The sequence below is a fragment of the Dipteris shenzhenensis genome, chromosome 12 (assembly GCF_047967505.1).
Source record: "Dipteris shenzhenensis isolate YYH24624 ecotype China chromosome 12, Dip_SZ_1.0, whole genome shotgun sequence".
Classification (NCBI taxonomy): Eukaryota; Viridiplantae; Streptophyta; class Polypodiopsida; order Gleicheniales; family Dipteridaceae; genus Dipteris; species Dipteris shenzhenensis.
In genome coordinates, this window is record NC_141607.1 from 26373659 (window position 1) to 26385285 (window position 11627).

At 40.5% G+C, this 11627-nt stretch overlaps 1 protein-coding gene across 1 annotated transcript in view; it reads left to right on the forward strand.

The window, feature by feature from the left end:
* Positions 1–5038, forward strand: part of LOC147896037 (UDP-galactose/UDP-glucose transporter 5-like) — a 42498-nt gene extending 37460 nt beyond the window's left edge. The window contains exons 7-12 of the mRNA XM_087382380.1: positions 2767–2846; positions 3309–3421; positions 3561–3649; positions 4014–4100; positions 4284–4352; positions 4621–5038. Of these exons, the coding sequence (XP_087238506.1) occupies positions 2767–2846; positions 3309–3421; positions 3561–3649; positions 4014–4100; positions 4284–4352; positions 4621–4806 (624 nt within the window). The 3' untranslated portion in view covers positions 4807–5038. The remainder of the gene's footprint in view (positions 1–2766; positions 2847–3308; positions 3422–3560; positions 3650–4013; positions 4101–4283; positions 4353–4620) is intronic.
* The last annotated feature ends 6589 nt before the right edge of the window (positions 5039–11627 follow it).

Sequence of the window (11627 nt, forward strand, 5' to 3'; positions counted from 1 at the left end):
GTGGTCCTCTGATCTTACCACAAGGTCCCAGGTTTACGGGTGCTGAGGTATCTAAAGGGTACTTGCACCTATGGGCTCACCTATACCAAAGGCATCGAACTAGGCGGGTTCTGTGACAGTGATTAGGCGGGTGACGCTGACACCAGAAGATCAACAACAGGGTATTGCTTCTTACTTGCATCTGGTGCCATCTCTTGGCTGAGTAAGAAGCAACCCACAGTGGTCCTTTCATCTACAGAGGCAGAGTACAGAGCCGTGTGTACAACAGCTTGTGAGACACTGTGGTTGAGGAGAGCGCAACAGTGCTGATGTGCGACAATCAGAGTTGCATAGCCATTGCCAAGAATCCAGTGTACCATGCGCGGACCAAGCACATAGAAGTTCATTACCACTTTGTTCGAGAACTCATCATCGACGACGTGATCGAGCTCATGTACTACCCGACCGCCAACAACTTGTCCGACCTCTTCACGAAGGCACTCCCTCGAGAACAGATGGAGCACCTCATCAGACGTATGGGGATTGGCCCACAGTTGTGACATTGAGGGGGGGTGTTAGATTCTCACTGTGCCCACTTGTGAGCCCCCGATTTGAGGGGACAAGGGGCAGTGAGAGATAGGAGGGCTGGGAGAGAGACTCAGGCCAGAACCAGAGGGAGGAGAGCATGGCAGATATAGGCGACCAGCACACGGGCTGGTCGCAGCCTGCAACAGCAGGTAAAAGGTGGCTTTAGGCTCACATGGAGGCTCCTGCAGCAGCGCAGACTGGCTGCACAGGGCACCCTTATATAGGGGCCTGTGGCAGGCCAAGTCCGCCCAACCAGGGCCACTGACCAGGGCCAACCCTGGTCAGTTTTATGGGGCCCATGAAGTCGGCCACCAGACAGGGTACCGACCCTGCTGGTCGGTCATCTGAAGGGGCCTGGGCAGTGTCTATAAAAGGCCCACTTCTCCATTGATCCCTGCATCCAGTGCACTACAGAAAGCCTTTTCCAAGGCAGCGTTCAGCACTCAGATCTGGGAGAGTTTTTGAGAGAGAGTTCATCAGTTTGCTCCAGCACCCTGCTGTGATTTGTACTGCTCCCTTGGAGCCATTTTCTGCCCACCATCCGGTGGATGAATATACTCTCTCTCTCCATCTATTCTGTCTATATTTGTGAGTGTGTGTTTGTTGCATTTGTGATCATCTATCTGAGTTGAGTGTGTGAGAGTTGGAGAGATCTTGGGTGGAGGATTGAGTGATTCATTCCCTCCTATTTTCTAACATGAGATTAAGCTAGTACTTGGAGCTCAGCCATTGTTTAGGCATCCATAGAGGTTAAGCCTATTTGAAGAGGATGATGCCTTGATGCCTTGAAACTACAAAACGTCTGGAGAAATCTCTCAAGGTTTTCTATGAAAGTCAACTTGGAGGAGCCTATCTTGTGTTGTGGTGATGTCCAGCTGCAAGCTCTGGCCTGGAACTATGAAGCAAAGTAGAAATTTCTGTAGAACAGGGTGATTCCATCTTGGAAAAGTGGAGAACTAATTTAGAGAGAGAAAGCGTTGTAGGAGAAACACACTGGCTCAGATGGATCGAGAAATGAAGTCTGTACGAGGAAGATATGTTTCGAGAGGGGTGTGGATACTAGCTCAGATTTCAGCTTAGAGGAACACCCTATGGGTGTGAAGCATCTCAATCTTGTATGGCATTCTGATAATTTAAGATCAGGTGGAGGGTGATCCAGAAAAAGTGAATAAGCCCTACGGGCTAAAAAAGTTCCACTTGGCCTGGAATCCACGTCATGTTACAGTTTCCTACATCTTTTCATGTATGGTGGCTGGCTGGACTTTTTAAGAAGTGCCGAGTGTAGCTAGCTCGTGCGTCTAAGGGACACCACCATGGCAGATGGTGTGTACTCATGGTTAAAACTATTGACAGTGATGAATTATTAGTATTTCATGATTTTCATGGCTTGATGTTGACGGTCTTTTCCTGTCACCCCTTGGTTGCATACGATTTGCTTATGAAGATGGCCAGCCCTGTAAAAACATTCACGAGCTCACATGTGTGATCAATAACATGTGCACAATAAACAATAGTAAGTAAATGAGTAAAATAGAAGTGCCCTGTCAAATGAACATGTTCCTTTATGCCATGTTCAGTAATTTCATAATGTGTGGCCTTTGGATTTGCTGATTAGCTGGTATGTTGTTCTCAAGTTACTTTTCAATGGACCATGCATACATTTTTAAAAGAAGAAAACTAACCCAACTTTGTTCGCAGACTGAGCCTGTGTTGAGAAGGTTATGGGTGTACAAGCCTTCTGTGTTGAGCATTGAATTAGTGGCTAGCTTCAAAAATCAATGTGGTTCCCTGTCGCGCCCCCCCCCCCCCCCCCCCCAACCACCCACAAGAAAGACATGTGGGTTTTTTTCATTTTTCGGGTTTTGTGCATTAACTCTTTTTCATGCAAACATTAGTAGACGAATCACCCAACTAGTTCAAACGATTTTTTTCCGAATGCATTGTCCAAAGATGAGTGGATGATGTATAAACATACTCGTAGGGCATTTCTTCTTGGACTTAAATGTGACTGTCTTGTAGAAGACCAAGACTGTAAGCAATATCACATTGATGTATGAAACCCTACTCAGTAGATTTTGCTATAATTGTATTCTTAGGAGTATGTGTTTACGGCTATAGGGTTAGAAGAGATCATATATTTTAGTTTTTTTTGCTGCCAATCTTGGTTTTGAAAAAATCTTTGTCTTTACATCTTGACAGGTGGGCATTGAGACCTCACCTTACATCGAAGGAACAGAGAGTACTATTTGGGGCATCCTTCTTATGATGGGCTATCTTGGGTAATGTCCATCCTTTTCAAACTCTACTAATCACATTTCAATGTTGTTGTATTGCCTAACATTTCATGTATACATTGCAAGAAAGCATACTCAGTTCATTTAAAGCTAAGCCAGGGAAGTAAGTGTGATACTAGGTTAAGCACTGGATAACATGTGCAAGCAGCAGAGAAAGTCTTTCTGGTGGGTTTACACTTTGAGGTGACAAAAAACACTTACTTAATGGTCACAAAAGAAAGTCCTAAAGGGAAACTTTTATCGCCAAATTGCTTTGTTCGTAGACAGGTTGAGGCAAAGGGACAAGAGTCGGGCGCTGTGTAGGGAAATTGTGATATAATTAGCCTGATGTGGTTTGAATGTGGTTTTGCAACCAGAAGGCAAGCCTACAGCTATTAATAATTTTTAGGGTTGCTCTTGCATACATATGTCATTGGGTTTATGAATTTATGGTTTGTGTTTTTTCAGGTTTGATGGCTTTACAAGCACGTTTCAGGATAAACTTTTCAAGGGTTATAACATGGATATTTACAATCAGATTTTCTATGTGACATTGTGTTCCTCTGCCCTTAGTATGATGGGTGGGTTACTGCAACCAACTTGCTCCATCAAAACTGATGATGTGTCCATGGAATAAATTTGTTTGCTGGGCTAGTTGCTCTTCTTCACATGGATGTCTTTATTGCAGTTTCTTGAGGCAAAATTTTTGGATATTTCTAGGACTGCTGGTTCAGGGACAGTGGATGCTTGTTATAGACTTCATCCAGCGACATCCAGATTGTCTTTTTGATATCCTGCTGTTATCTATGGTATGCAGCGTTTTTGGGTGATCTTTCCCATTGCCTTGGTAGATGGTTAGTTGTTTAACAGATTCTGATCATATACAGAGAGAAGAAAAAAAAGATCTTAGGAAAATCATGATGCAAAGCACCATGGGTGCAGCTCATGGGCAAGCATATAGAAACAAGTTTGTATGCAAGTCTTTTAGGGATGTACAAACGTTTTCTTATTATATTATGCATCAGTTGGCAGTGACAAGGAGTATTGAATTCCTTTGTGCTCATAAGAGGACGATTAAAATTCTATTTCAGTATTAAACCCTAAAAATCTGTGTGTGTCTTTGTCAAGGAAATATTGTGTGGATACTTTTGCTGACAATTTACAGTATTGCAGGTGGCTACGGCGAGCCAGTTTTTCATTTCTTACACAATTCGTACTTTTGGGGCTTTAACTTTCTCTATTATCATGACAACCAGACAGGTAAAGGGTCTTCAATAGTAGTTCTTTTGCTTGAGACCGTCAACAACTGAGCATGTATGTTTGTGCATCATTTCAAGATATCAGTAACAGTTTCCAGGTGCAACCAAGTTATCATCTTGATGCTTATTGAGTGAAACAGTTCTGTTCTTACATGAACTCAGTGCTGATTTTATCAATGTGCAGCTCATGAGCATCCTTCTATCATGTATATGGTTTGCTCACCCTTTGAGTTGGCAGCAGATCATGGGAGGGGTAAGGCTTCCTATCTCGTCTTTTCTTCATTGGTCAGTATATGCATGAAGTTGTTTGTTTTCTTAACATTGATCACACGATGGAGGATGGATGAATTTTGATGTCGTCCCCTTCTTTGCCTGGTCTTCTTACACGTTTGTTTTTTTCCTACTTATTTACAAACTAAGTTGAATTTGTTTAACTCCAAACATTCTTCCCAAGCATCATCTTATATAAAGTTTAATGCTTCCACACACATAAAATTGCAAGCAACCTGTGATCGATGCAGGTAGTGGTCTTTTTCTCACTCTACTTCAAATCATTTGTCAATTCACAACGGAAAAGTTCTACTAGTTTAAGGAATACAAAGCTGACAAGAGACTCCGAAAAGATGGAAGAAGGTACTATCGTCAATGACAAGCTGGTTCCTCAAGAAGACATTATTTGTTCTAATGGTACGAGGCAACAAGCTTGAGGTGAGGGTGGAACATTTGACCTGTTAACATAGCTCCTGAAGAGGGGTTACTAAAATGGAGTAGATAGAATATGCATGGAGCACGATTCAATTTTTTGCTAACTGTGAGCACGTGTAAGCATGCACTTGCTGGGGTTCGATATTTGACCCATTAATATTCAGGAATCTAATATTTATGTGTTTTTAAAGGTTGACTTCTAAGGGCTTGAAGCCTGGCAAATTCTTTCTTTCACCTCTTTGGGTTGATTAAAAGCACAACACTACCTTTAAATTCCAATTGCCATACCAAGCATTGTGCTTTGTGATCCTTGTAATACTGAATGCAGACCTAAGAGTATGTGTTGCACTGTCTTGATCCTTATAATGCTGGATGCTGTCTTGATTACAAAGTAACCAGAGATGTCTCAGAAATTTGGAAAAACGGAGATCACAAAACTGTGGGGAGAACTATTATTATTGAGATACCTAACCCATGTACTAGAGTAGAATAAAGGGTTCAGTAGGTCATTTTGAAACATTGCATTGGAAAGTGCCATGAAAAACTCCTAGTAACACATGATTTTTAGTCCATAAACTAAAAGATTGTTCAAACGTATTGATTCAAAGCATTGTCTTCCAAATGGGTAAAGTGTATGTTCAGCATGCGGGCAATCACAATGTCATGCTTAAGGAATAAAGGGAACCAGATTAATGCATGTACCACGTATAGAATATAGTTGACGTTAACACTTAGGTCAAAATGCAGCAATTCCAAACACTTATATTGAGGGTGTAGACAAGACATTAATTAATAGGTGTTGGCAGTCTTTTGGCTTGCACAAGGTATTTTGGAGCTGGAACATGCAAAACAAGCACAAAAATCAACACTTTCTATGACATGGGCATCATTAAAATGCCTATTTTTGGGTCAAAATAGGTGGCAGGCACATGGGATGTCAGTAATAAATGTGCAAGGCTGGAAAGTCTGTGGTAGCTGGGAAGAATGGCCACCTGCGATGACCATGTGCTCTATGTTTCCCCACTACTGTGTCAAAAATTTGTCAAATGAAGCTATTTTCTGCAAGTTTCTCAATTTGTTTTTTTACTGGAGGTGTGGACTAGGGTCTAACCTACCTATCTAGAACAAGAACACAAAAAACACCATCTTTGTTTTGTTTTATGATTTTTACAAGTTTACTATTGTTGTGACATCAAGTTTCAATGACAAAACACTTCAAAATGACAAATTTTATGTGCTTTTACTATACACAAGCTACTAACACAGCAAATTTCAAGCCAAACAAACACCAAAAACATAAAAAAAAGCCCGAAATTGGCTCCTACAGCTCCAACACCAGCCATCGTCTGCTACTCGAATTGATGGTGGGCAATGGGTAGATTGCGAGAGAAGCTGGCACCAAAAATTTGCAATGAGGAACTCCATTGTTGTTCGAGGATCTTGAAACTCATGCCAGTGGAAAGCTCACCTCCACACAACCCTCTTAGAGAAGCAATCATATACGTAGTGGTCAACGGGCGCCAATCATCGTAGAACATAGGCATGGCACGGATAGTAGGGAGTAGAGAGACATCAAGCACAACATACAAGCTACTAAGAGAGGAGACATTGTAGAAGAAGCTTGAAGCCCCACTCACTTGCAAGAATGAAGACCAAAGTAAATCCTTTGGCTTTTATACATGACCATTTGCCAAGCCCTAATTTAACCCTTATTCTCCACTAGCCTCTTTTTCACTCTCTTAGGCCAATGTAAGCCCCACTCACTTGCAAGAATGAAGACCAAAGTAAATCCTTTGGCTTTTATACATGACCATTCGCCAAGCCCTAATTTAACCCTTATTCTCCACTAGCCTCGTTTTCACTCTCTTAGGCCAATGTGACCCAATGTCTCTATTCTCTATTAGTCTTAGTGGAGGGAACATGGTACATGGCTCTTCTAAATGATGATATTACATGCCTTTTTTGCAAATCGTAAGATATTACATGTATTTCCACACATATTTGGCAAAGGACATATTGTTAACCAATTGGATTAACATGTGCATTTCCAAATGCGATACCATAAACTTTAACTAAGGGCGTGAAAGAAGATGCACCATCAGTTTTATAAGACGGGCCAAATTCCCAATCATCCAACATTCTTGTTTCATCAAGTTAGAGTTGGTAAAGTCAGCATCAACCATGTTTCTTCAACTATAATGTTGATCCCATGGCTCTTTCTCTTCAATCACTTGCTTTCCTTTTGCCTCTTGAGTGCACTTCCTAATTGACATGTTTACACCTAGAAAAAACCAAATATAGATGATGAAATGCTGTATAGAAAACCACTCCTAACCTACCCTAGCACATAGTCATAAATTCTAATTCTAGTTTCTAAGTTAGCAAATTGTTAGCTATAAGGAAATTCATTTTTCAAAGGAGCATTTTATGGGTAATAATTCTTTAACCGAGCTTCGTTGACTCGAGTCAGGCACCTTCCTAAAATTCCATCTTTCTATCCTTCAGGTGACGATCATACCATTCCTTGTGTCACCTTTGTATAGCTTCTCTGGTTTAAGAAGCTAACAATCGAGCTTCATCCAATTCATTCAGACTCATCTAGTGACATTTTTTAGCTATGCTACAACCCGCAAGGACTCTAGCTCCGACTAAATTAGAATAATTGCCTCTTGTCCATAAACCAACTTGAAAGGAGAGGCATAAATTGTAACCTTGTGAGCTGTGTAGTATGCCCACAACGCAGAATGCAATTTCTTGTCCCAATTAAGGGGTAGTCTTGCGGTGCTTAATCTTATAAGTTTCCATTAGAGCTTCAATAGAATCATTGATGAAATGGGTTCGTCTATATGACACTAGCTTGATTGGAGATCCAAACCACACAATGATATTTTCATAAAGAAATGTAGCAACATCTTTAGAATTTTCTGTTGTGAAAGCATGAGCTTCGGCCCAGTTGGTGAAATAGTCCATTGCTATTAAATATACTCATTGTGACTCCCCTTGGTAGGTGGACTAATCATACCAATAAAGTCTATACCCCATTTCTCAAATGGCTTAAGTGGAACAATGGCGTCCATTGCCATGTGATCTCTTGGACCTAGTTTACCGATGCATTGATAGACATCCCATCATTTTATGTAAGATTTACGATCCTTAAATACATGTGGCTAGCAAAATGCCACTTTTGCAACACCTTTCTTCCTGTGTTGAGTCCTATAAAATGTCCATTGCGAGCATCATCATGACAACTATGTATTATCTGATGTGCCTCATTAGGTAAGACAGCACCTGACATAATTTATCAGGCATACCTCTAATAATTTATCAGGCATACCTCTAATTTATCAGGCATACCTCTAATAATTGCAAAGGATGCAACTTTTATTATCAATTTCTTTCTCTCTACACCAATGAGATCAATAGGAAAATTTCCAGTGGAAAGATATTCACCAATGCCAGAATAACACCATTGAGAACCGCATCCATAGTGAATAACATGGCGTCGGGATACTCATCATCAATCCCCACATTCGAACCTTCATTTTGACACATGACATGTGATTTGTTGGAACGTGTGACTTCCTACTTTGAGTACTATTCGAAATTGGAATTCTTGAAGGATAAGTAACCAATATGTAATTAGACCAGTCAAACAAGGTTTTACAATGAGGTACTTGAAAGCTTGATGATCCACATAAAAGACAAATACATTCCCTAGCAGATAATACCGTAACTTCTGAACTACAAAGATCATGCCAAGTGATTCTCATCCAGTGGTATATGCTTTCTCTCTGTAGCCAATAATTGTATACTAGCATAGTAAATCGGATGATCAAAGCTCTTCTCATCTACTTGGTACAAAATTGCTCCAACAGCAATTGCCGAAGCTTCCACATGCACATGAATCTCTTTATCCTAGTTGGGTGAAACCAAAATGGGAGCTTCAATAAGTGCTTTCTTCAATTCCTTGAATGCTTGATCTCATTCATATTTTCATTTAAAATTTGAATCCTTCCTAAGCAATTTGGTCATTGGTGTAGCTTTATCGATGTAATGTCGTATGAACCCATGGTAAAAACCAACATGACCCAAAAAAGATTGAAGTTCGTTGACAGACTTGGGTGGCTCTAATTACTGAAAATTTTCTACTTTTCTCACATCGGTCATTAAGCCTTTTTGAGATAACTCATATGCCAATAGCAACCCATATGGCACAACAAAAATGCACTTTTTGGGATTAAGAGACATGCTATATTCCCTACGTCGCAGCAAAATATCTCCTAAGGAGTTAAGATGATGTATTTCCCATCTATCCACTCAAAAATCATCTAAAAAGACCTCCATTAAATCTCTTAGATAGTCATGAAATGCCTGAGTGACTACTATTTGGAAAGTGGGAGGTGCGTTGCATAACCCGAAAGGCATAGCCCTATAAACATGGGTGCCCCATTTAGTGACAAAAGTAGTTTTAGCCTGATCATCAGGGTGAATGCTAACTTGATTATACTAACCACTAAATCCATTCAAGAAAGAGTAAAGTTCTCTGCAACATTGTGTATGACTATATCAGTGAGTGGTAATGGAAAGTGATCTTTCTTTGTGGCCACATTAAGCAACCTGTAATCCACGCACACCCTGATTTCACCGTTCTTTTTAAGAAAAATGATGATTGGTGATACCCACTCACTGTTTTCAATGGGGTAGATAAATCCAACATCCAATAATTTATCAATCTCAGCCTTGATTAACAACAAGTATTTGGGATTCAAATGACAAAGTCTTTAGCAGGTTGGAACGAGTATTTGGGATTCAAATGACAAGGACTTTGGCAGGCTGGCATGGCATTAGGTTTGAGATATATGTGATGCTATCCCAAATGAGAAGGAATACCTTTCATATCCTTGTAGGACCAATAAATGACATCCTTGAATCCTGCAAACAATGCTAGATACTCATGCAGCATTCGTGGTGTCAATTGAGATCAAAATGTTGATCTTCTTTAATGACTCTTCAATTCCCAAGTTCAATTCTTGGACAGGAGAATGTTTAGAATAATCCACATCTAAGGAATCTTGCATAAACTTTCCTTTTGCATAGGTTGTTCTTTCTAATAATTTGACCTCCTTTACCGTGTGTTTGGAAAAGAACTTAGGGTAGTCCTTTGTTTTGTCACCCTCTTCTTTCTGACTTTGGTGGTTCATTTTTGGTCTCTGCATGACTTTTACCATTGGTTGTGGATTTACTTTCTATTTCCACTCGAATCATATTAACAAAAACCTTAGTAGGCACCTCCGAATATTCTCTACTTGTTCCTTGAAAGTCTTGCTCCTTGGTTTCAAAAACCAATCCCAACTAGTTGCTGCTGACTAAAACCATTTCAGGCCAGAAAAACCCATGAACATAATGATTACAACATGAACTTTGTGAATCCATGGTTTCTCTACCACTTGAGGTAGTAGGATTACTAAACATGAGCACAATGGTTTTCACCATTATTCCTTGGATGGACAAAATCCTATGCGCAGAGATTTATAGTCACAACAAGGATGCACCTTGCTTCTATAGGCCGCTTGAGTACAAATAAGGGGTTTATGATAATGTGATTTGGTTGAGATGAATCTCCACTAATCCTGAACACCAACAAAATAGTGACATGCTAAATCAAACTACTGGAATGAGAAGAGTCTAACTATAAAATCCACTCTCTCTGTTTACTTTTTTCTGTCACTTTTGTTTTGTTTTGTGTTTTGTGGCTTTGTGAAGGGAAAGATCAAGAACCTACCTCAACCTCTCTCACATGTTGCTAGGGACAAAGTGTTATGTCGATGATGAGCTCACCCTCATGCCTCCCACCGTAAATTGACATGAGCTCTCGAAGTATCCTGGTCCATGGGTGTCACAATCCATGACCTCGTGACTCTTGCTCCAAGTTGCTCCACACGGAAAGAAGAAGCAAGCATGAGCATGGTGAAGGGGAAGGGGGAACATAACTAGCAACAACAAGGAGGTAGGAAGGAAGCAACTCAGTCACAATACAAGAATGGAGGGAAAGAGTGAGCTTGTATTGATAATTAAGACCAAAGTCAAAAGACTTGGCTTTTATACATGACCTTTTACAAAGGGATGGTCTAATCCTAATTCCACTACTATACCTAATTTCTCTAATTTGGCCTATATGGCCCTGAATTGAGATTTGGTGGTGGCTACCTCTTCCTAGTAGCTTCCGAAACATGACTACAAGGCTCAACTACTTTCACTCACCTTTTCAATTAAATGGATTCCACTATTTACAAAGGAGGATTCCCATGGAGTATGCAAAAAAGGAATGGTATCAAAATGTAGGCAGAACCCTAGAATCTGTCCATTTATGGGTTAGATCAAGAACCTCCCTCAACCTCTCTCACATGTCTCTAGGGACGAAGTGATATGATGATGAGGAGCTCACCCTCATGACTCCTGCCACAGATTAATGCAAGCTCTCGTAGTGTTGATAGATTGGTTAACAATATGCCACCACTTGTTAAGTGATGTGATTTGATGGACAGTGGCAAGTCCGTAGAGCCAGGATTGTGTCTTGGAGCTAGATGGGCCCAAGAGGACGGTAAAAGAATGAGAAGGTTTAAAAGTGAGGGATCAAGGAGGATCGAAGCTGATAAGGAGAGTCATAGGGGAGGGAGATGTAGGCACACTCAAATGACTATTGCAATATGTGTTGTGTATTTCTCTATTAAAAAATACATGATAGGCTTCTTATATATAGAGAGCCCTTAGAATAGTCAACACTTGTGGGATCCTTTGATCCACATCTCTCCTTGTGGTGGAT